This window comes from Haliotis rufescens, unplaced genomic scaffold (assembly GCF_023055435.1).
Source record: "Haliotis rufescens isolate VD_foot unplaced genomic scaffold, xgHalRufe1.0.p SCAF_25, whole genome shotgun sequence".
Lineage (NCBI taxonomy): Eukaryota > Metazoa > Mollusca > Gastropoda > Lepetellida > Haliotidae > Haliotis > Haliotis rufescens.
In genome coordinates, this window is record NW_025963946.1 from 944,025 (window position 1) to 970,049 (window position 26,025).

The 26,025-nt window shown below is 40.8% G+C and overlaps 2 protein-coding genes across 2 annotated transcripts; both read right to left on the minus strand.

Annotated features, from left to right (window-relative positions):
* Nucleotides 1–3,202: 3,202 nt before the first annotated feature.
* Nucleotides 3,203–25,609, minus strand: LOC124141360 (uncharacterized oxidoreductase YrbE-like). Its single transcript, XM_046509353.2, has 9 exons — nucleotides 25,479–25,609; nucleotides 10,618–10,676; nucleotides 9,585–9,744; nucleotides 8,473–8,543; nucleotides 7,796–7,904; nucleotides 6,652–6,779; nucleotides 6,179–6,402; nucleotides 5,917–6,070; nucleotides 3,203–3,580 (listed from the first exon to the last, which is right to left on the minus strand). Exons 2-9 carry the CDS (start codon nucleotides 10,658–10,660, stop codon nucleotides 3,474–3,476), a joined length of 996 nt encoding a protein of 331 aa, XP_046365309.2. The 5' UTR covers nucleotides 10,661–10,676; nucleotides 25,479–25,609; the 3' UTR covers nucleotides 3,203–3,473.
* Nucleotides 16,195–21,923, minus strand: LOC124141359. Its single transcript, XM_046509352.2, has 2 exons — nucleotides 21,693–21,923; nucleotides 16,195–18,293 (listed from the first exon to the last, which is right to left on the minus strand). Exons 1-2 carry the CDS (start codon nucleotides 21,705–21,707, stop codon nucleotides 16,554–16,556), a joined length of 1,755 nt encoding a protein of 584 aa, XP_046365308.2. The 5' UTR covers nucleotides 21,708–21,923; the 3' UTR covers nucleotides 16,195–16,553.
* Nucleotides 25,610–26,025: the final 416 nt, after the last annotated feature.

A 26,025-nucleotide genomic window follows, 5' to 3' on the forward strand; every position in this document is an offset into this window, starting at 1 on the left:
ACAGAAATTGTGCCTGAAATTGATTGTTTCTCCTCATAAAGAACATTTACGTGTAAGGTTGCGTGTAGGGCATTAATTAACTTTTCAAAAATTGGGAACAGACGCGGAAACGCAACAAAGACATCAATATTTTCTTTATACGGCAGACTGGTGCACGAGAGTTCAATAAGAGGCAACACGTGGTGGCTATGAACGGGGTCATCTCAAAACCTCACAAGCCGTTTATTGACCAGTATGGACATTACACATGCCATATACAATTACGAAATATTGGAAACAAATTATATACAACTGTGTGTTTGTGTTGCTGAGACAATGTCCGCGTGCATTGGATCGATGCATGACAATCTCGTTAACATGTGTTTCCGATGTTTTCCGATGATCGAGAACACTGACACATGCTTAATTAACACTGTTCACGAGTGGCCCAGTCGTCTAAGGCGCCGCGATTCGCTGTGCAGAGTTGCGTCGCTTGAGCACGCCAGAAACCTATGATTGTGGGTTCGAATCCCGGTTCGCCCCGATTATGTTTCTTGGTTTGTCAGCACCATACCCGTGCTCGTGGGTTTCGCCGAAGTGGTAAACGTCTGAGACCTGCATCAATTCGGGCTCTCCTCCCACCGCCGGGATATAACTGGAATAGTGTTAAAAGCGGCGTTTAACAACTCACTCACTCACTCACTGTTCACGAGTAAAGTTGGTAAGAAACACAATCAAGTTGAAGCGGGAAACGAACTCACAATCATAGGTTTTGCACAGCGAATTGCGGCGCCTTCGATGACTAGGTCACCCGTAATATACACCATAAACGTCACGAACTGAAACGTGTATTTGTAAGATACGTTGTCCGGTTCGTGATGCGTAAACTGTTATTAAATATTAACATCCTAACATATATGTATACACATTTAGGGTTTTGTGAATACGAACAATGGTAAATGGTTTGCCAGAGGTCACCCAGGGATACAAAAAAAACAACATGCATGCTTTACCTGTATCAGAGCAAATAAATGTTCATTTATATTAATACAAAATTTATATGACCGTGGCATTTATTGAATATATCGGTTCACATCGATCGAACAATAGTTACAAAAACAGTCAGTTTTGCCCCAAATGAGAACGATGAATTGCAAAATAACTCAAAATTGTAAATAGTCTATTAAACGTTAAGCGGCAATGAATACTCTGTACCCAACAACATCTGTTGTTAGTTTTATACCCATCACTGGAAAAAAGTTGTTTAAGAAACTCTCATGTTCTTGCGTGTACAAGTTGACGTCTTGAACGGAGGGGAACACAACGGTAGGAGGAACAGCGCAAACACATCAATATGGAAGTGGAAGTGCTGTTACCGACTTTCCTGTATTATATGCCACATCAGTGCACGTGCTTGTATATTGCGGAGCCAGCAAAACGTTTGTGCAATGCATTTATGGATATAAATGGAAGTTTCAGATATGGGAATTGGAACCTGTAATATCATTCCATTAAAACTTATTTTACCCCGGGTCAGTATTGAGCAGATGTCACTGAACCCAAGCACCGAAACATATGGTCGGAACACATATACGCGAGATTGTCCTGCATCGACCCCTTGCACACACAGATATGTAATATCAAGAATGGCTCTCGCGTCACGGGGGCGGTCGGGTAGCCTAGTGGTTAAAGCATTCGCCGTCACGCCGAAGACCCGGTTCGATTCCCGACATGGGTACAATGTGTGAAGCCCATTTCTGGTGTCCCCCGCTGTGATATTCATGGAATATTGCTTAAAGCGGCGTAAAACCATACTCACTCACTCTCATGACACGAACGCATTTTGCTTTGTTTTCGGAGTTTATTTCTTACATATAGAGAAAGAATTTATTCCAGTTTCGGAAAAGTGCTATTTATCATTGTTAATATATAATTTGTAATCCATTTCTACTGACGCCGTGATGTAACTGAAATTTAAACGCGGCGTTAAACCCAACTCACTCACTCTCATCTAGTAACAAATATATATATATATATATATATATAAAACAATGGAAACGTTTGACACTGACATCTTACGATAACAGTAATAAAGTAATTGCCATTAATATCCATTTTATTGCGTTCAAGGATCCAAGACATAGGAATAGCATTGCTTCAAGAATACACAGCCGACTGTTTGAAGTATTTATATTTGTAAACAAAAACTTGCAGGCACACATGAAAATAAAATAACTTTAAAAAAGAAAAGAAAAAAAGATTCTTTCAATATACCATTTGTGATCAGTGGTGATTTTCCCATGCTTATATCAAATGCCTGTACCTTCCAAACAAAATCAGGGAGCACGGGTGGCCCAGTCGTCTAAGGCGCCGCGATTCTCTGTGCAGAATTGCTTCCCTTGGGCACGCCAGAAACCTATGATTGTGGGTTCGAATCCCGGTTCGCCCCGATTGTTTCTAGGTTTGTCAGCACCATACCCGTGCTCGTGGGTTTAACTCAAGTGGTAAAAGTCCGAGACCTGCATCACTTCGGGCTTTCCTCCCACATTAAGCTGACACGCCGCGATATAACTGGAATACTGTTAAAAGCGGCGTTAAACCCAACTCACTCATTCCAAACAAAATCTAAAACTATAACAATGAAATTCTATCAAATAATAAGGGGTGAGTGAGTATGGTTTTACGCCGCTCTTAGCAATATTTCGGCAATATCACGGAGGGGGACACCAGAAATGGGCATCAGACATTGTACCCATGTCGGGAATCGTATGTCGGCGTGACGATCGAACGCTTTAACCACTAGGCTACCCGACCGCCCCCAAATTACTAAGACGCGGGAGATAGTTCTATGGATATACAACTTCTTTATAACAATGAATGCGACATTTCAGTGTAGAAACTAAACCGTTATCAAGCAAGTGATGCTGACAGTATCTACATCGAAACGTCGCATTCATTGTAATAAAGGAGTTGTATATCCATATAATTATCTCCCTTGTTCATCATACCAACTTCTAAATGCCACCTAAAGAAGTTACAAATATTAAGAGATCGTGAAGATCTGGGGTAGAATAGGTCTTCAGCAACCCATGCTTGCCGTAAAAGGTGACAATGCTTGTCGTAAGAGGCGACTAACGGGATCGGGTGGTCAGGCTCTCTGACTTGGTTGATGCATGTCATGGATCCCAATTGCGTGGATCGATGCTAATGATGTCAATCACTGGATTGTCTTGTCCAGACTCGATTATTTACAGACCGCCGTCATATAGCTGGAATATTGTTGAGTGCGGCGTTAAACAACAAACAAACAAACAAATATTAAGGATAAATTCTTTTTGTATAATTTGCATTTGTGTGAAAAAGTCACCATGACTCGAGAGTGTTCGAGTTAACCATTCGTCGCTTTTGCAGACTTTCCGCAATAAACCAATATCCATTTCACTGAGTTGGATTTCCGGCAATATCAATCAGTAGACTGGCAGTGGGGGTCAAGGTCACTGGAGTAGAACAGGCGCTCCTTTCTCATGCGATTCCCTGCACGCCCGGGCAAGTTTCATGGCTGACAAAGTGTCGTGCTTGGTCACTTCCAGTTCTGTCTTACCTGGAACATACACATCGCCCGTCTATCACTATCACGCTTAGCATACACGGATCACGGAACATACACATCGCCCGTCTATCACTATCACGCTTAGCATACACGGATCACGGAACATACACATCGCCCGTCTATCACTATCACGCTTAGCATACACGGATCACGGAACATACACATCGCCCGTCTATCATTATCACGCTTAGCATACACGGATCACGGAACATACACACCGCCCGTCTATCACTATCACGCTTAGCATACACGAATCACGGAACATACACATCGCCCGTCTATCACTATCACGCTTAGCATACACGGATCACGGAACATACACATCGCCCGTCTATCACTATCACGCTTAGCATACACGAATCACGGAACATACACATCGCCCGTCTATCATTATCACGCTTAGCATACACGGATCAAGACGGTCGGGGTGAGAGGTACATGGTGCTCTCCCCCCCAACACACCTACCATTTTCAAGCATACCAATGATGTTAATGTACAAAAAAAAAGCTTTTGGCTTACAAAGGCAGATTCTATACATAAACTCATGTCCAAAGGAAACAATTCCAACTAGTTTTTTAAATATTTTTGTTATAAGTGATGTATTTTTGTGAACTTAAACATATCCCACATACCAAGCCAAATGTAAAAGATAGGAAAATTTGGGAAAATTTGACAATTTGTGTAAAAAATGTGCACTTTGCTTTAACAATGTCAGGTGCCGTAGTACGAAATGCACGTGCAGATCTACTGTATAAAACTGCTGACCCGACATGTTAGAAACACAACACTAAAACACACACAAGAGAAACGGCACGTTTACTGCGATGGAGAGGGAGAGAGCCGTTTGAATGGCCCAACAGGGAGCGACGCACGCCGTCCTTGCCAGAACGTTTGGATGCGCCCGTATAACAGTTACTAGCTTGATGCAACGGCTACGTCAGACAGGCCCGACAACGGACAGGCCGAGAAGCGAAAGACAACGGGTGACCACACCCATTCAAGACTGCTACATCCGGACAATTCACCTCAGAAACCGCTTCGTCACGGCGACGTTAACGGCAGCGACGGCACTGCGACACAGGATCAGTCAGCAAACCGCATATAGGAGATTACGAGCCCATGGTATCAGAGCAATCGACCCTACCGAGGAGTGTTGTTGGCGCCTCGACAGACTGACAAGGGCCAGGAGACTTTGACGTTGGCAACTGTGTGACTGGGCACGTCTTGTGTTCTCTGGTCGTCAACGTATTTACAAAAGAGTTGGTGAAAATTTAGCGCCGAATTTGCATTCATCAAGTCCGGGCATTTGGAGGCGGAGGCATAATGATCAGTGAGGAACCTGCGGTGACTTGAAAACGAGGCTCGTGTTTATTCATGGTAACGTGAATGCACAGCGATATTGAGATGAAGTTTAGCGACCAGTTGTGGGGCCATTCATCCATCAACAGCCCTTGGAATCATTTTCCAGCACGACATGGCGACGCCGCATGGTTGACGCAGAACTTCTTAACACCGCGAATATCAAGGTTTTTCCATGGCCATGTTAAAGTTCGATTGTAATGAAATTATGAACACATGATGTTATCTGGATCCTCATTCAAAATTTACTTTCGATGTGAAACCTAAACGTATTTGCGGGTAAGTCATTAAAAAAGAAAGAAATGTGTATGGGTCATATACTAGTATACATATGATTTGTTAGGAATCTGGGTTCAGTGGATCCTGGCATTGCTAAGGAACAGAACTCTGCACAGCTAAATACGGCGTATTACAAGACTGGGAAAGGCGGAGGTTTCAGCCCATCAATATCACGGCGGCCATCTACAGTCTGAAGATAACCAGACACGATGCAGGTTATCTGTTAACGTCATGTAAACGCCAACGTCACGCGCCAAGTCAAACCGCCAAAATATGTGCAACAGTTTGGATATACCCGATTCATAAATACTTTGTGGAGCAGTGCTCATTTTAAATACAATTTTAATAACACCATGAATCATGTTGCTCGAGACCCGTGAAGATCCGGGGTAGAACCCATCTTCAGCAACCAATGCCTGCCGTAAAAGGTGACTTTGCTTGTCGTAAAAGGCGCCTAACGGGATCGGGGGGTCAGGCACGCTGACTTGGTTGATGCATGTCATCGTATCCCAATTGCGTGGATCGATGCTCATGATGTCAATCACTGGATTGTCACGCCCAGATTCGATTATTTACAGACCGCCGTCATGTAGCTGGAATACTGCTGAGTGCGGCGTTAAACAACATGTTGCTCGATATATAGCTGTGTCTAAAAAAGCCAGCCGCCCGTATTCCCGCAACACAGTACCTTCCATGACATCCAAAAAGTGTTTGAGCTCCAGATGGTACGCTTCATCATAACGCCCAATAAACCCTGGTGACATAGGAGGCGCTGAGGTTGCGGAGTGGAGTTGGTTAACGCTGGTGTTTCTCACCGTCAAGTCCCCCTGGTCAAATTTTGCCTGCAACATCACGTGATTATAAACTGAGGCAAGAATGGACCATATGATGAGTAAAACATTTATCAGAAAGCACACTTCTCAAATCCAAAGGTAAAATTTCTAATTCACCTCCAATCTCTGATCGTAGCCCGCACCAGAAACGCGGCCATTGTCAATCATCGACACTACACCGTTTTCATACTTGATGGTGACGTTCACCAGGTCAAGATCACCAAGCTTTCTGACTTCCGGGTCAAATGCATTTCCACATGCGTAGATGCTACTTGGCTTTGAGCCCACCATCCACAGAGAAAGGTCAAGGTCGTGGATTGTGGAGTCAAAGAAAATTCCTCCTAGAAAAGAATGTCATCAACTGTAACTTGTACCTATGATAAAATTAATACAAATTGTGTACGGGTATGTAAGTTCTTCAGTACAACAAGATATATGCTCAAAACATTAAGAAAACATATACATAAAAATAAAAAAGCGAAGGCAACATTCTGAAACGATAAGGGTAAATTACGACTTGCGGGAAAAAATACCCATAGAGATTAAAACTGGAAACGGAAGTTGCCGTTTCTTGAAAAATGGCGGCTTACCTGAAGTCCGGATGTAGTCGGGCGGGGGAGTACTGACATCGTGGCTGGAACCCTTCAGTAGGCGAAGTTGGCCGAATGTCTCTGACCGGATGTGGTCATGCATCTGCCGGAAGCTCGGGTCGTATCTCCTGCACACCCGATGCGGATCTTATTAGTTATTCAGGATCATATTTGAAACTTAATATTAACGACTACTCATGAATTATATGCACCATCAATATGCATGAATAACTTAGTTGAGTTGAAATGGGCTCAAGGTCATTGCACTTACATAGCGAAGTTTTGTTTGTTTGTTGTTTAACGCCGCACTCAGCAATATTCAAGCTATATGACGGCGGTCTGTAAATAATCGAGTCTGGACCAGATATCCCAGTGATTGACATCATGCGCATCGATCCACGCAATTAGGATCGATGACATGCATCAACTTAGTCAGTGAGCCTGACCACCTGATCCCGTTAGTCGCCTCTTACGACAAGCATAGTCGCCTTTCGTCGAACAAACTGGTGTGTTATGTGAACCGACGCTCATGAACGCATCACACGTGATGTCATAGATCCATGAATCGAGATGCACCATTTGTCTCGTGCCGGATTAGCGTTAGCTTTGTCATGAATTGGTACACATTTGAAATATCTCTTCTTAACGTACACACTTCTATATACGTTAATTCAGCATACTGTGTCTTTGTGGGGTATTCATGTTAAACTGCGGCAATGTTTCTCAGTGGGATGCCACTATAAAATCGGCATTATTCCGGACTAGTACAAGCAGCCACACACGCACATGCACCTCGAAATGTAGGCCAGTGAAGGTCCAGGGTAGAATAGGTCTTCAGCAACCCATGCTTGCCGTAAAAGGCGACTATGCTTGTCGTAAGAGGCGACTAACGGGATCGGGTGGTCAGGCTGGCTGACTTGGTTGATGCATGTCATTGATCCCAATTACGTGGATCGATGATCATGATGTCAATCACTGGATTGTCTGGTTCAGACTCGATTATTTACAGACCGCTGCCATATAGCTGGAATATTGCTGAGTTCGGCGTTAAACAAGAAACAAAACAATCAAAAAATCTTATATTTCGAGTTTTGTTTCTAAAACTTAAAGCAAATAATTAATAGAAGAAGGCTTTATCACTTACCTTTGGAAGGCACAAAAGAGAGGGACGTTATTCTTCTCGGCCAAATCATAACAGCTCCCTGTCGACTCTATGTCAGGTGTCACCGGCTTCTCACAAAACACTGCCTTGTCTTCGCGTTGTGAAAAACAAGCAGAAGACGGCTTGTGAGTGAGTGAGTGAGTGATGGTCAGTCCCATACAACGAAGTCTAAGTATTCGCATCTTTAACCGAAGTTTTATTTAGAAAACATTGGGGCTTTAATAATGCAATAGTACGTCATGTTTGTTTGACGCCGACGTCAGCAGTCTTCCAGCTTCACCACGGCCAGTTGTTATCATCGGGGACTTCCGACTGCCAAAACGTAAACCCGACATTATATTGTTGCGGAAATGGTTGTCGTTTACGAGCGACATGGCATCTACGCCAAAATGGTAGTACGAACTCAGGAATGTTTGTTTCGTGAGGGTTATATTTTTTACAAATTAGAAGTTCTGGATTGAGGTGGTAAAGAAATGAAACCATATCGTTTTCGAAAGCTGACACCTGATTGGGTGAAGAACCCACGTGCCGTTCTTTTAGATTGGGAGGTCAAAGTTCACTCAGGGTTCACCTGACGCAACCTCCTGTGACCTTGACGCAGAGAGGTATGACACTGGAGTAAAATATCTGATTGTAATGATATTGAACAGTTCACTCACTGGCTCCGAGACAAGCCTGAATCTGATGCGCATGCTCAGTAGATGGGGATGCGATAATGACGGCTCCAACACTGGAAGGAGGGTGAACAGATTGAGTGAGTGAGTGAGTTGGGGTTAACGGCTCTCTAGCCATTAAGAGATAGACAGATCGCTGTGCCACACAAGAAACATATGAAAACCCAGAACCACCTCCCTTCCCCGCAGATCCCTATCGTGCTCGATTATAAAAAGTGTATAACACCTCCATTGTAATAATAATAATGATAATGATGATAACAACAACAATCATCATCATCATCATCATCATTATTATTATTATTATTATTATTATTATTATTATTATTAGACCGCGGGTATCCAGGTAGTGTCTGCTCCAATGCGTTATTATTTGATAATAACCTGGACCCGTTCACTATCATAGCTTAGTAGCCCGACGCAACACAGAACTACCCAATCAAATTACTGTTACGAATTCTGTGCGAAGTTTGATGTCGGAGGGATGGAGGTTGTGACGTCACTTACGAAACGTAGCTATGGAAGCGGGGCAAGGGTATTTTAAACTGGTTCCACTGTTGGTACACGACTTAAGCTTAGCGATTTTACTCATAGGTAGACAGGAGCCCAGTTGTTTTCGTTTCAGGGTCTTTATCATAATAGAATGGACACTATAAATAATACAGTATGGTTAAACGAGTGTGTATATACTACGTCCTATCACAAACGTAAGAGTATACAAGCTTTGTTTAATTCACTCAGCTTTACTATTTAACAGATAATCAAACACCCATGTGTCGAATTTGAAGGGATCTACGTAAATACTTCGAGTTATCAGATGTTCAATACAATCGAAAGTGATGAATGAAGAAGGAACACGCAGGGACCAAGCTTTTACTTCGAGACAACCGTAAGTTCGACACAACGGTGTTTGACTGTATTTTTAATTTAATAATATATGGCTCATTAATGTTATACAAGGGGATATAGTTCCCTCTTAGTGGGACCGACCTGCGCAACATCTTTGGCATAGGTTTGTTGGGGGCCAATTCTAAACCGGCTCCTCTGAGCTTACATACGGTCTCAGGACTAAAGAGCTTAGGTCACTTCCAGATTACCTCGGGTCTTCCAGGACCGGGTCGAGGTTGTCAGGGGAAGTTACTCTCGTTGGAAGAGAAAAGGTGTCTACGAATCGCTGTGCTTCTTTTACGTCATTTCTGACGATCCATTTCAGCGACGCGCGTGGGGACTGCATCACGTTCTTCATGTGCACCATCCCTTCAACAGAACATGTCCTTTACAGCACTCTCAGGCGAGTAACTCGCTTGTGTAAACGCCGCTTTGAACAGTATTTCAGTTACAGGGCTCGATTTAAGGAACTTAATTTAACAGGTGCATGTTAACATAAATATTGCATTTCAATAATAGGTTGCACTTGTGCATGTTTTATATAGCCAAATCAAGCCCTGAATTATATCATGCTGTGCGAACGTAAGATTTGGGAAGAAAGATCGGAAGGGATACAGACGTTTGACGTCCACCAAGTGACCCCCTCGATCACATACTTGGTGCTGACAAACCGGGCCTCACAATCCGGCACGCCTCAGGGACGTAACATATATGCCTTGGAAAACAAGGCCAAACAGATGTCCCCCAACTTCCGTCTGTGTTGTTTGTCGTTTAACTCCGAACTCAGCAATATTCCTGCTACATGGGGGCAGTTGGGTAGCCTAGTGGTTAAAGCGTTCGCTCGTCAAGCCGAAGACACGGGTTTGATTCCTGACATGGGTACAATGTGTGAAGCCCATTTCTGGTGTCCCCTGCCGTGGTATTGCTGGAATATTGCTAAAAGCGGCGTAAAATCAAATTCACTCACTCACTCCTGCTATATGACGGCGGCCCGCAAATAATCGCGTTCGGACCAGACAATCAACTGATCGATATTGTGAGCAACGATCGAGGGGGTTCCGCAACTCTCGAATAAGTTTGATACATTTGATTTTTTTTTTATCAGATTCCAGGTAGTATTACTGTGTGCGTTTTTGAATTAATACATTTACAAATTTCGATTTCTTTTTCGCACGAGTTCTGTGTTTGAAACAATGAAGCGTACTTCAATGAAAGTAGTTATTAAGTATTCAAAATACATACCCATTCTTCCCAAACCAAGCACTGCAATACCAATTTTGGCCATGTTGAATTATTCCAATCTACGAAAAAAAAGTGAGTAGATTTAATTGGACTCCTCAGATTATCAGATGGTCGGCCCAAAACAGGTGACGCGGACGGGAAAAAGAACAAGAACAAGGGGAAAATCTTGTCAAAGAGCCAGTTCCAAGTGACATCTGAAACACGACTGTCTGTGTAAATGCACGGTGTTTAACATCTTCCCGAGGCAAGGGAGATAAGTCAGTTAACTCCCTTGCCTCGGGAAGATTTCAGTATAATGTATTACTTAGTGTTTCGATGGAAACATATTACAAGTTTCGCCATTTGTTTTGACAGGTGCAGTTGTTTTCACCAACCAGATACATTGTTTTTACGCCCTCCTTACATCTACAGTCCCCCATTCCATCGAGCAATGACCGTTTTTACGAAAGCAACGCTTTCAGCTTCCGCAAGCAGGATTTGGGGGTAGAGAAGCAGAAAGTGCTGAACTCGGTACTTCGACTCGAGGCAGTGCCTGCAATGATCTGTCCAGGGCCCCGGGACATAAAACGATCTGCGCTAAGTCGATCATAACTCTCTAAATGAATAAAGACTTATATCAATCTCATTAAAATCAGATCTTAGTTCTCGCTACCGCTAAACAAAGATCTGAGGACATCCCATTAGGGGTCACGTCAGGACGACCTTTCATCCGACCAATCAGAGCGTCGCTTACCAGATCATGAAAGTGACAGTCGAAATGTGATTTCTCATCCTGCAACCTCGAAAACTTTTAAACTGGGTATTCCGAACGATAGTTACGGGCTTAACGACTGAATCTATACAATCTAGACCATATATTAGCCATTCGAGAATGTTCTTTTGTTCAGGTTTCAAATTTTTAAGCGAGAATTTGTCAAAATATGTTTCGAAGAGTAGTCGCCAATTTAAAATTAGTGCCGTTAAGCGCGGGAAAGCTGCCTTCTGATTGGCTAATGTCGACTTCTTGTCAGTAATTCCATTGGTCGGTCAGAGTTCGCGAAAGGTCTGTCTGACGTGACCCGTAATGGGATGTCCTCAGATCTTTGTTTAGCGGCAGCAAGAACTAAGATCTGATTGTAATGAGATTGGACTTATATACAATAGTGTGGAGAATACCTATACACCACTTCAAACTGAAGTAATCACAACGCCCAGGGTAATACTCTGCTATGTCTCTACATGATTAATAAATCCCACAGAAGCCGATGACCAGAGACAAAAAAGTGAGTGACGGTGAACGCCGCACTCGGCAAAATTAAAGCTATGTCACCGCGGCCTGTAAATGAACCAGTCAGGCAGACCAGTGATTGATAGCATGAACAACGGTCCAGTGTGATGACATACAATCAAGCAAGTCACCGACCCTTACACCGAGTCTGGCATGTAGGAAGCAGGTCATGATGACCGAGTCTGGCAACGTCCCCAGCAACCTGTGGTTGTAAGAAGCAGGTCATGATGACCGAGTCTGGCAACGTCCCCAGCAACCTGTGGTTGTAAGAAGCAGGTCATGATGACCGAGTCTGGTAACGTCCCCAGCAACCTGTGGTTGTAGGAAGCAGGTCATGATGACCGAGTCTGGCAACGTCCCCAGCAACCTGTGGTTGTAAGAAGCAGGTCATGATGACCGAGTCTGGCAACGTCCCCAGCAACCTGTGGTTGTAGGAAGCAGGTCATGATGACCGAGTCTGGCAACGTCCCCAGCAACCTGTGGTTGTAAGAATCAGGTCATGATGACCGAGTCTGGCAACGTCCCCAGTATCCTGTGGTTGTAAGAATCAGGTCATGATGGTGACTTGGTTGATTGCGTGTCATCGACCCCGGATCGTTGCTCGCAATATCGATTACTGGTCTGCCTGATTGGTCAGGCCATCGTCATATAACTGAAATATTGCAGAGTGTAGCGTTAAACAACGACTGCAAACAACTGATAGATGTATCAATGGCCTTCAGTTCAATGCTTAACTCCATCTTAATGTGTACCTCGATCATAATGAGTACCTCGATCTTAATGTGTACCCTCATCTTAATGTGTACCTTCATCCTAATGTGCATCTTCATCTTAATGTGTACCTTCATCTTAATGTGTCTTCATCTTAATGTGTACTTACATCTTAATGTGTACCTTCATCTTGATGTGTGTCTTCATCTTAATGTGTACCTTCATCTTAATGTGTCTTCATCTTAATGTGTACTTACATCTTAATGTGTGCCTTCATCTTAATGTGTACCTTCATCTTAATGTGTCTTCATCTTAATGTGTACTTACATCTTAATGTGTACCTTCATCTTGATGTGTGTCTTCATCTTAATGTGTCTTCATCTTAATGTGTACCTTCATCTTAATGTGTATCTTCATCTTAATGTGTACCTCCATCCTAATGTGTACCTTCATCTTAAGGTGTACTTTCATCTTAAAGTGTACTTCCATCTTAATGTGTGCCTTCATCTTAATATGTACCTCCATCTTAATGTGTACCTTTATCTTAATGTGTTCCCCCATCGTAATGTGTACCTTCATCTTAATATGTACCTCCATCTTAATGTGTACCTAAATCTTAATGTGTGCCTTCATCTTGATGTGTGTCTTCATCTTAATGTGTCTTCATCTTAATGTGTCTTCATCTTAATGTGTACCTTCATCTTAATGTGTACCTTCATCTTAATGTGTACTTCCGTCTTAATGTATACCTTCATCTTAATGTGTACCTTCATCTTAATGTGTACCTTCATCTTAATGTGTACCTAAATCTTAATGTGTACCTTCATCTTAATGTGTACCTTCATCTAAATGTGTACCTTCATCTTAATGTGTACCTTCATCTTAATGTGTGCCTTCATCTTAATGTGTACCTAAATCTTAATGTGTGCCTTCATCTTGATGTGTACTTCCGTCTTAATGTGTACTTCCGTCTTAATGTGTACCTTCATCTTAATGTGTACCTTCATCTTAATATGTACCTTCATCTTAATGTGTACCTTCATCTTAATGTGTACCTAAATCTTAATGTGTGCCTTCATCTTAATGTGTACTTCCGTCTTAATGTGTACCTTCATCTTAATGTGTGCCTTCATCTTAATGTGTACCTTCATCTTAATGTGTACCTTCATCTTTATATGTACCTTCATCTTAATGTGTACCTTCATCTTAATGTGTACCTAAATCTTAATGTGTGCCTTCATCTTGATGTGTGCCTTCATCTTAATGTGTACTTCCGTCTTAATGTGCACCTTCATCTTAATGTGTCTTCATCTTAATATGTACCTTCATCTTAATGTGTACCTTCATCTTAATGTGTACCTCCATCTTAATGTGTATCTTCATCTTGATGTGTGCCTTCATCCTAATTTGCACTTACGTCTTAATGTGTACCTTCATCTAAATGTGTACCTTCATCTTAATATGTACCTTCATCTTAATGTGTACCTTCATCTTAATGTGTACTTAAATCGTAATGTGTGCCTTCATCTTGATGTGTGCCTTCATCTTAATGTGTACTTCCGTGTTAATGTGTCTTCATCTTAAAGTGTACTTACATCTTAATGTGTACCTTCATCTTAATGTGTACCTTCATCTTAATGTGTACCTTCATCTTAATATGTACTTTCATCTTAATGTGTACCTTCATCTTAATGTGTACCTTCATCTTAATGTGTGCCTTCATCATGATGTGTGCCTTCATCTAAATGTGTACTTCCGTCTTAATGTGTGCCTTCATCTTAATGTGTACCTTCATCTTTATATGTACCTTCATCTTAATATGTACCTTCATCTTTATATGTACCTTCATCTTAATGTGTACCTTCATCTTAATATGTACCTTCATCTTAATGTGTATCTTCATCTTGATGTGTGCCTTCATCTTAATGTGTACTTCCGTCTTAATGTGTACCTTCATCTTAATGTGTACCTTCATCTTAATGTGTACCTTCATCTTGATGTGTGCCTTCATCTTAATGTGTACTTCCGTCTTAATGTGTACCTTCATCTTAATGTGTACCTTCATCTTAATGTGTACCTTCATCTTAATATGTACCTTCATCTTTATATGTACCTTCATCTTAATGTGTACCTTCATCTTAATGTGTGCCTTCATCTTGATGTGTGCCTTCATCTTAATATGTACCTTCATCTTTATATGTACCTTCATCTTAATATGTACCTTCATCTTTATATGTACCTTCATCTTAATGTGTGCCTTCATCTTGATGTGTGCCTTCATCTTAATATGTACCTTCATCTTTATATGTACCTTCATCTTAATATGTACCTTCATCTTAATGTGTGCCTTCATCTTTATATGTACCTTCATCTTAATATGTACCTTCATCTTTATATGTACCTTCATCTTGATGTGTGCCTTCATCTTAATATGTACCTTCATCTTAATGTGTGCCTTCATCTTTATATGTACCTTCATCTTAATATGTACCTTCATCTTTATATGTACCTTCATCTTAATGTGTGCCTTCATCTTAATGTGTGCCTTCATCTTTATATGTACCTTCATCTTAATATGTACCTTCATCTTAATGTGTGCCTTCATGTTTATATGTACCTTTATCTTAATGTGTGCCTTCATCTTAATGTGTGCCTTCATCTTGATGTGTGCCTTCATCTTAATATGTACCTTCATCTTTATATGTACCTTCATCTTAATGTGTACCTTCATCTTAATGTGTACCTTCATCTTAATGTGTGCCTTCATCTTAATGTGTGCCTTCATCTTAATATGTACCTTCATCTTAATGTGTGCCTTCATCTTTATATGTACCTTCATCTTAATGTGTGCCTACATCTTAATGTGTGCCTTCATCTTGATGTGTACCTTCATCTTAATGTGTACCTTCATCTTTATATGTACCTTCATCTTAATATGTACCTTCATCTTAATATGTACCTTCATCTTAATGTGTACCTTCATCTTTATATGTACCTTCATCTTAATATGTACCTTCATCTTTATATGTACCTTCATCTTAATGTGTGCCTTCATCTTAATGTGTGCCTTCATCTTTATATGTACCTTCATCTTAATATGTACCTTCATCTTAATGTGTTCCTTCATCTTAATGTGTGCCTTCATCTTGATGTGTGCCTTCATCTTAATATGTACCTTTATCTTAATGTGTTCCTTCATCTTAATATGTACCTTCATCTTCATGTGTGCCTTCATCTTAATGTGTACCTTCATCTTAATGTGTGCCTTCATCTTAATGTGTACCTTCATCTTAATGTGTGCCTTCATCTTAATGTGTACCTTCATCTTAATGTGTGCCTTCATCTTAATGTGTACCTTCATCTTAATGTGTGCCTTCATCTTAATGTGTGCCTTCATCTTAATGTGTACCTTCCTGTGTAAAATATAACAACCAACCTTCAGTCCACATATAAGATAAACAGTAGTGTGTTTCTGTTAGTGTCTGAAGTTTTGACGCTGATTGGTTGATGAGAAAGGTCACCTGACGCGACCTCCTATGCAATGTTCCTCAGATCGTCACGCAGAGCGGTATCGTATGGGAGCTAAGATATGATTTCAATGAGACTGGCATACTTTTTTATTTTTAAGAATGACGCATATTTGTTTCCAATGAGCATGCAAGGGTTTCTACATATTCTTACGTTTGCTTTGTAAATCGATAAGGTATGAAAAATAGAAGAATTCGTCTTCTGGCATTTTACAGGAAACGTAATCTTGTTCATTAACAATTATAATAGATTCACATAGGAAGAGCTTTTAACTGATGAAGCTGAAAGAAACAAACAACTTTCTTAATGGTACCAGAAAGAAAATTCGTTCGCTTTTAGACTAAAAACGTCTCCTTTTGGAAGTAAAATGCTATCCTCACTTTGACTATAACTCATTAGTGACAGAAGTTCCGATGTTCCCCCTTCTCGCCTACACAACTTCCCTCCTTGGCGGTGCACAATGTGGACACTTAAACTCCTCCTCACTGTCCACAATGCCGACCTTGGTGCAGAAGCGGAGATGCGTCCAGTGGGAGCAGCTGTCACACTGAACCCACTCCACGATGACGATACTCACTTCCCCAGCCAGACCGGGGGGTTCCAGTTTGCCACACACACAACACTTCTGGTCGTCCTCATCAAATACAAGCACTCCCGCCCCACTGCTGGCCTCGCTGTCATATGCATAGTCTGATCCTGATGTCCCCCTATCACCCAGGCCATCCTCCTCCTCCTCCTCCTTCTCTAAACAGCTCGTGGACGAGTTTGAGGCATACATCTGGGCCTTCTTCACCCTCTTGGGCTTCGTGTCTGTGTTGCTGTAGTTTTCATCACTTTGGTGTTTCTTTGATCTGTTTCTAACACGAATCTTCCGCTTTGGTTTTAATCTAATGTCTGGCGTAGAATCACCTTCATCTTCACTGGAATCAGAATCGTCACTTGACTGGTCTTTGAGAACTCGTGATTTGACGTTTGTCTTGTCCAGGTTCAGATGTTTATGGACAGGCCAAGGCATGGCAAGAGGGTCGAGCGGTATGATGCCAGCTTTGAGGAAAAGAGATTTTAACTCTTCTGGTAACACAAGTTTCAAGTACGTCTGACAAGAAATTTGACAGGTAGTGTTTTTGGAGATGTCAATATCTTGGACTCTACCTCTTCTCAGGTAGGACTGAAGTTCCTGTGTGTAAATATCATCGAAGTCCGACAAAATCGATAAAGAATTTTTCTGGACACAGCTGCAGTGAGGTGGGAGTGGGAACAGATACAGCTTCTTGTCCTGGGCCCAGTCCATTAATCCTGGGAACAGAGGGAATTTGTGGCCATCGTACAGCAACACCAGAGAATCATCCGTACTGCTGTTCCGAGCCAAAGGCAAAAAGTGTTCAAACAGGTATTTCTTTAAGACGTCACCATCAACCCAGTTGACTGAGGAGACGCAACCAGACGTCCCCGGAGTCGTGTCTGTCACCTTCGGAAGCTTCGTCTCCCCGGGAAACACAAAGAAGGGAGGTAACTGATCCCCCGCAGCGTTGCCCGCTGCTATAACAACAACCATCGAGTTCACCATAGAAGTAGCAGATTCCGACTCCTCATCAGAGTTATCTCCCTTTTGCTTGTCATGAATTTCCTCACAAGCTATGGCAACTTTGTCCATACAGAACGTGGCATGTTGCTTGTTCACAAGACCATGTTTATTCAGGAAATGTTCCAGTTCATCGTAATATTTACTTATTGCACTTTTTGACGCACACGACGGCCGCTGGTGAGGTCTCACAGTTATAACATCCGGGTGACGCTTCAAGAAGCTGTAGTACCAAATCTTTCCGACCTTCACCTTCCCTTTCTTCTTTCTGCTCCCACAATGCACTGCATGGTCTGTGACAATCTGCAGGAACTCGTTTTTACTATACCCATAGCCGATGCTGATGAGATGTTTAAAGTATTCCACGAGCTTCTCCTCCTGGTCAACCGTCAGCATGGCTCGACGTCCCATGGGCGTGTCCATGGCTATCCTGCCCTTCACTCGGTCGTGCAGGGTCATGTAGGGCACATGGAACTGTTTCGACGCCTGGTACATGGACATCTTCTTCTCGACTACGGCGTTGTAAGCTTCACGTAGCGAAGAGTTGGAGTACTGTAGATACCCCTTGGACTTGGACCTAGTGGGCTTCTGTGATAAACGAAAATTAGATATGTAATTTTTATCGCTAAAGGTATAAGGTGATTGGTGAAATGGTGTTGAACGTCGCGTTAGAGATTATTGCACTCATATAGCGACGTGCATAATAACAAGTACCGTGAGTAACAAGTTCCATCTTTCAAAGTCTTTTGATCTGACGCGGCCGGGGATCGAATCCCCGACCTTCCACTCTCCGGGGAGACGCTCTATCCACTAGACCACGAAGGGCGGTCCTTAAGATATACAAATTCATTTCCACGCAGGTATGTACTCAAGCTGTTGGGAGTGCTTGTCGACACAGGCATAACAAGTGAGTAAACTGAGGACCAAACGGAACTATACCCAGGTGATTTTCTCAAATGTTTGATTTTCAGTTAAAAATATCTTAGTTAGCTTTTTTATATCCGAAAAATGAACTGCATTGACGTTTAGTCAGCACTCAAAGAATACTTCTACATGGTTGTATTTTATAAAATAAAATTTTATCTAACTTTTTTGAAAAATTAAAAAAAACCATATTCTCATAATACACAACTGCTGATGGAAATCTTAGACATCATGTCTTTGAAGGTAAATATATTTGCTTTTTCCGGCACACATTTATAACATTAAAGAAATGACAGGGGTCATGTGGTTACAAATTCATTTCTTACCCAGTGCTTTATTGAACAAATATAGTTTTGTACAAAATTACCCAGCCACAGATTACGTTTTACAAACTGTTGCAGGAATGAGCGATGTTAAATAGACATACAGTAAACTACGTTTATACCGAACACGCTTATAACGAACTGACGGATATAACGAACTGACGGATATAACGAACTTACTTTTTTGTCCGGACTATTTGCTGTAGTTATGCTGTATATATGCTTATAAAGAACTACGGCTATAACGAACTAAAATTAGTTGTCCCTTTGAGTTCGTTATAACCGTAGTTTACTGTAATCAAATTTAACAACAGTTCTTTCAAGTTTCAATAACATAGAAAACAAAATCGGTATGCTTTTTTTTTGCCCCTCAGTTTATCTCAGGTCCATACAAGTATAATCACATGTAAGTAAGAAGAGTTTTGTACACAAATGGGTGCCTCCAATTCTGCTCCCTCTTTCGGGGGCAGTCGTCTAATGCGCGGCGATTCGCTGTGCAGAGTTGCGTTCCTTGGGTACGCCAGAAACCTATGATTGTGGGTTCGAATCCCGTTTCGCCCCGATATGTTTTTATGTTTGTGAGCACCACAACGTACTCGTGGGTTTTCACCTTAGTGGTAAACGTCAAACACCTGCATAACTTCGGGTCATCCTCAATCGCTCGTTAACATTAAAGCCTTTCGGATGTAGTTCTGACAAAACCAAAGTTTTGGGTTCGATCCTACGAGAGGCGCTTTCTGGCGTGACTAAAGGATGACACTCTGCACAACGAATAACGGCACCTTAGACCGCCCGACAACAGCCAGAAATGTGTGGATTTTGATGTAACAGGATATTGTATATATAGTTTTTAGGAATATAGTTTTAGCTCTTTTCATTTCAAGTAGTTGTATACATCTTCATTAGTTGTAGTACAAAATGTGTATGCTTGGGTTAAGAGTCCAAGCGGTTGGTCCAATTTTATTGAAGGGTGGACAGGTTAGTCTATTCCTGTCCCTTTGTCACCAACTCTCTAGCTTGTCAATACAATAGCTTTCAGCTTCCTAGCTGATTAACATTATCTAACTACAGCTTTCTTCCCTAACATTTGAACACTTTCTATTCACTCTGCTTATAACTCTGCACAGACAAGACATGGACTACATATAGCTCAGGTTAGTTAGTTACATTATCTTTCCTAAATAGAATTCTAACTTATCATTTAAATATGTTATCAATAATGTAAAACGTTGTAAATGCTTACCTATGATATCAAATAATCAAGATATCTTCTTTTTTTATCAGTATAAAGTGTTTAACATGTAAGTATGTGTGAGAGCATGATTTGATTGGGAGTTTTGAAAGTAAGGATTGAATTAGAAGTTGGTTTTCTATAATTTAAGGAAATGGTTGTTATGCTGTATGTACGTATGTATGTATGTATGTATGTATATATTCAGGCATGATAGTTATGTTATTTACTTTTTATAGGAATGCCATAATCCTATATGATGTGGGTTTATAGACACACCCCGGTGTCAGCCACAGGGTATGTACAAATCCTTTATTTTATCACTCACTTATGGATGAATTTATATGTATTAACTATGTGTTATAATTTAACACAACATGGTAGCATTTTATATATATATTCCTACTCTTAGAGATAATAAGTATATATTTATGACGCCACACTAGAATTCTTCTAACTATATGGTGTATAACTGATATATTCAGTTATGATAAGAGACATTTAATATATGTATTACTATTTGAAAGTTCGGTAAATTGTATTTAATATAAGTTATCTACAAGGAACTAGTGATGTGTAACTGTATGCGTTGCATGTATGGATTAACGTGACTGCTCAAACTAGGAAATAATTAATATGCAGCCGTGTCTTTGAATGCTATTCTATGTACAGTATATAATGTTATATTTTATTACAGGGTGATTGATCAGTTGAAGTGATTGATAATGGAATAAATGTCACCTCAACAAACACAACCGCAGCTTGTCATTTTTCATAATGAACCACCCCTGCTACATTGATATACAAAAACAATCGTGAAAGATGATGAATGCTTGGTGGGTGACAGTTGTGTTACGCGGCAGACAAAAATGTTTGCTACATGTCATGGCGGGTTGTAAATCCAGAGGGACCAGATCCGATGTTTTGCGGAAATGCATATACAAAAATGAAACATATAGGAATTTGTATTGAAATGTTAAATATATTTTAAAGGTTGAAATGAGAATTGAAACATTTAAAAAAGAGACAATGATTTAGTGTCTGACAGAGAAGGCAATGTCGCGAACTAGTCTAAACTTCTGCTATATCATCCAGGTACTCAAGGGAAAAAACAATAACAAAGGCAACAACTAGTCCCGGGGAATTGCTTTAGATCAGTGCCTCTTTAATAAAGGACATAGCAAAAAACATTTTACTGGCGCTTTTACTAATATGGTCCTCGAATATTTTCAAGATATCGGAGTTCCTCTTGAGAGTTTTAACGAATGTGTGGCGTGTGAAGATCGTCATTTCACACACACTAACTATACTGTTGTGATAACAATCTTAACACGACATCACCCACATCAATATCTCCCTTCCACAATGCATGTTTGATGCATGGCCCAGTGTGTACTGGAGCAGATAGAATTTTGAATGATGCCAGCGGGATGAAGAGCGCCGTTGATTATTATATACAATATGCTTATGAATTCGTGGAGTAGATATTTAGGCGTGTTGATACTCTACCTTTTTCTTTCTCATATTCGCAGTTTCTGTAGGAAAATGGCGTCCTTGCGTTGTGCACCCCACGTGACCGGGCAAGTGGGTTGGGGTCTGTGTCACGAAAATATGTGCATCACGAATATTTGAGAATGTGTGCAAAAATCATCGTCAAAAGTGATATAATTGGGATATGTGGTGCGTTGTGGTTGCTGAAATAGGACCGAGTGTACGATTTTGTCAAATGTCATTTCGACAGTCTTTATTTTGAGCGTGACTCGCGCAGCGATGTGGCCAGGTTGTTGCGGTTACCTCCCTTGGAACAATACCGACTTTTCTTCACGCACAAGTGATAGAGCTATATTCTATGCAGGATGTTTATTTAATTTTGTTTAAATATTAAATTATTTGTGAGGAACATTTATTAATTATTTAAGTGGACACTTTGTAGTTTGCATATATGTGAGGAACATTTTTACTAATTCTATGAATTAGCAGAGGTCTCCATGATGAGCGATATTATTTAAATGTTTTTGATACTAATACTTGTCAAGTACTAGTATTTATCGGTATCATTTAGTTTTTAAAATAAGATACTTTTAATTACTTCGTAACTTGTTAATAATATATAACTGTAAATAATTTATTCATGTCACCGAAAAACTTATAGATATGCCAAACTGATCTATTAATCATAATAATATTAATTTCATTGGTTTAGGTTACCCAAAATCGAATTTATGATATTAATAAATGCCCTTTGATGCAACTAATTATTTCATTTTAAAAACTCAAATAATTTATAAATAAATATATTGATTGAAAAAAAATGAATACTGGCACGGTAAAACGTGGAATGAATATTTACGATTCACATACACAGTTATTTGTAGTGAGTTCTTCCTTCTTGTCTTTCGTGTTGAAATGAGAAATATGTTGTTACGTTATTTGAAAATACACATCTTCGAAAGTCCTGCACCATGACTGGAATAAATGCATTTGATGAAACCAAAACCAATCTAGATATTAAAAACAATTAAAAAAAAACAAAAGAAAATTCTATCCAGCTCTATTGCTAATGAAATCAATACCATCAAAACACTTTGAAAAAAGAAAAGAAATGTTCAATAGGAGATTTCCTTGACTATGTGTGTCTATACCCTCGATTATCCAGTATATTATATCTCCATTCTATCCATCATAATACAATGGAGATATAATACACCGGGTAATCGATAAGGTATTTCAGAATTCACTGAACCCGTGAGGATCCGGATTACGATAGGTCTTCAGCAAATCACGCTTACCGTAAGGTGTGACGATGCTTGTCGTAAGAGGCGACTAACGGGATCAGAAGGTCAGGCTCGCTGACTTGGTTGATGCATGTCATCGTATCCCAATTGTGTAGATCGATACTCATGATGTCAATTACTGGATTGTCTGGTCTAGACTTGATACTGACACACCGCCGTTAAATAATATAGCTGGAATTCTTTTGAGTGCGGCGTTGAATTTTTTTTTTATCAAACAAATACACTGATTGATACAAATATTTTTCGAATATTGTAATAAATAAACTTTGATATTGAAGTATGTACATCAATATAAGATTAAAATTAAATAAGTGAAATATAGTTGAAGGACAACTTCTTATATTCTTTGTCACGACGGTGAATGCTTAGTAAGTGCATAGAGTTTTATGTATGTATGTATGTATGTATGTATGTATGTATGTATGTATGTATGTATGTATGTATGTATGCATGCATGCATGCAGTATATAATGATATGTTTACACAACACAAGGTGGGATGAATGTACAAAGAAAACAATATAATGACAAAGCCAATGGCATATGATTAATATACAAAGATAACAATATAATGACGAAACCAATGTGATTAATAGGAGAGGATTATATTAAATACACTGAAGATGTAGTGATGACAAAGGGTCTGTCTGTTGTGAAATAAACAATAAGGCATTCAAGATGTCAACTGGTGATGTGATTATAGCACAGTGGAGTTCACACTTGGTAGGTATCTTGGTGTCTGTAACTAGCTGGCTTCTTGCTTTGGATTTCGATACTTTCTTGAAGTTTCCTCTTTTTCCAATGGCTTATGTTGGTGTGGAGAATCTTGTTTTGTGGCCAGGAAATATGGTGGTCAGGATTTTTGATGAGATGTTCCGAAAGGGCAGATTTCATGACAATTTTTTCAACAGATGTTTTTTGTTCTTTTTTTCCTGTGGCTATGGGGCGTGAAGTCTCTGCCGTGTATCTGTGGCCACAGTTGCATGATACACACCCCCCCTGGGGTTAGGGGTTGACTGGGTGGGATCTTTACCGTTGGCGGGTAACATGTCTTTCAGTGCTCTGTCGGAAGTGGAAGTCACGTCTCTGTTGACTGTTTGGGTGAGCAGCCGGCTGATCTGGTGAGTGGTAGGGCCTTGGTATGGGATGCTGACGAGGATGGGTGATGGGTCTGGTTTGGACTTGGGAAAGGGATCTTTTTTTCTGGGTATTCCCGTATGGATTTCTCCACCAAATGTACTGGTCCGTGTTAGTGGGTCTGCGGTAGACGGCGGTGTGATGGGGCAGTTGTGGCTTGTTTGACCTGCGGATGGTGGTTGGACGTAGTGAATGTACCGGTCCGTGTGAGTGGTCTGCGGTAGGCGGCGGTGTGATGGGGCAGTTGTGGCTTGTTTGATCTGAGGGTGGTGGTTGGACGGAGTGAATGTACTGGTCCGTGTGAGTGGGTCCGCGGTAGATGGCGGTGTGGATGTGACCATGGCTGTTGTCGAGTTGTACCTCGAGGAAGGGTAAGTGATGGTGGGTTTCTGTTTCCATGGTGAACTTGATTCTTTGGTATTGTAGGCGGTCCAGTCGGGCCTTGGGGTCCTGGTCTTTGTCTAGGGTGGGGAACTGCTATTCTGTGTGAAGTTGTCACACAACAGTCAGTATTGTGCAATACCTATAGTCCAAACAAAACAAATGCACACGCATGTTTATGCTAAACGTGCGTGATAATTCTATATTTGCTCGTTTACACTGACAATGCCCAAAACATGTATATGACCATACATTGGTATAGTTACTACTTTTGCAAGTGTTGCATAACTCAGTCTGCAGAACAAGGGCAGAGAGGCAGTTATAATAAGAAAAAGCAAACATCGATATACACGAGGTGCAAAAGTTTAATATTGATTTATACCAAGCAGTTAAAACTGTACATAAAGTCATGTGACAGAAGTATTAATAAATAATGGGATTTTATATCAAACAAACAAACAAACAAGCAAACAAACAGTTGAAAGCAAATATTCTATAAAACGTCGACAAAAAGGTTGTTTGCATAATAGTGGAAAAAGAACGGTAAAATTATTTATCAAATGTTAAGTAGTATGTTAATATGCCACATCGAAGAAAACCTTCAGGTTAAGAATGTGGGTCTCTGACTTATATACAGGTGTTTGACCTACATATGAATGGATATATACACACAGCCAAAGCTTATCTATATATACACCACCATCTGCATGTTGTCAAGTTATATGCATTTGTCACTATGCCAGCACGAACTGCTGGTACAATTCCTAACAGCATAGTCAGTTGCAGAGCATTTTGAAAGAACATGACTGTGCACAACGCAAATCACAGTCGTCACACTGTCGCAACTGCTGGTGTCGTGTGTGTACCCTCGCTGGAGCGTAAACCGGGCAGCATGGACATACACGTCCAGATACGATGTAAAATAGCATTCTGTGTTGACGTAATGCATGTTAATACAATGGAGCTGAGTGTCCTGTACTCACGTGTGTCGCTAGCGTCTGGTATTTATGGAGCAGGAATGACCTGATTCAAAACGACCCAGCTATACACAGTGAACGAATGCGCCCATGTATATAGAACGGGCACCGGGGCTGTTGTACCTGTGTCGACAAAGACTCCTAAAACAACTTGATTACATACATGCGTTTTATGAAACTGTATATCTTAAGGACCGTCTCCGTGGTCTAGTGGTAGCGCGTCCGCCCGTATGTCGAGGGTTCGATCCCCGGCCGCGTCATACCAAAAGACTTTAAAATATGGTATACTTGTTGTTACCCTGCCTGGCACTTGGCATTAAACTGATAAAACAAAGACTGGTCGGTTCGGAGACAGTATACTGTGTCTGAGTGGGGTACTTATGTTGAACTGCAGCATGGTATCTCAGTGGGCTAGCACTATAAAACTGGCATTAGTCCGGACCAGTAAAGCACTAACACACACTGGTATGGTGCTGACAAGCCTAGAAACAAAATCGGGGCGACCTTGGATTCCAAAAGTTAATCTTTTCATGTATATATATATTTTTGCTGT

Bases quoted from the DNA above. Each gene is read 5' to 3' on its own strand.
- LOC124141360 (XM_046509353.2), bottom strand. From the start codon at position 10,660: ATGGCCAAAATTGGTATTGCAGTGCTTGGTTTGGGAAGAATGG. The intron at 6,780-7,795 runs GTAAGTGATAAA...TCGGGTGTGCAG, and splicing joins CTCTTTTGTGCCTTCCAAAG to GAGATACGACCCGAGCTTCC. The intron at 6,403-6,651 runs GTAAGCCGCCAT...ATTCTTTTCTAG, and splicing joins CGACTACATCCGGACTTCAG to GAGGAATTTTCTTTGACTCC.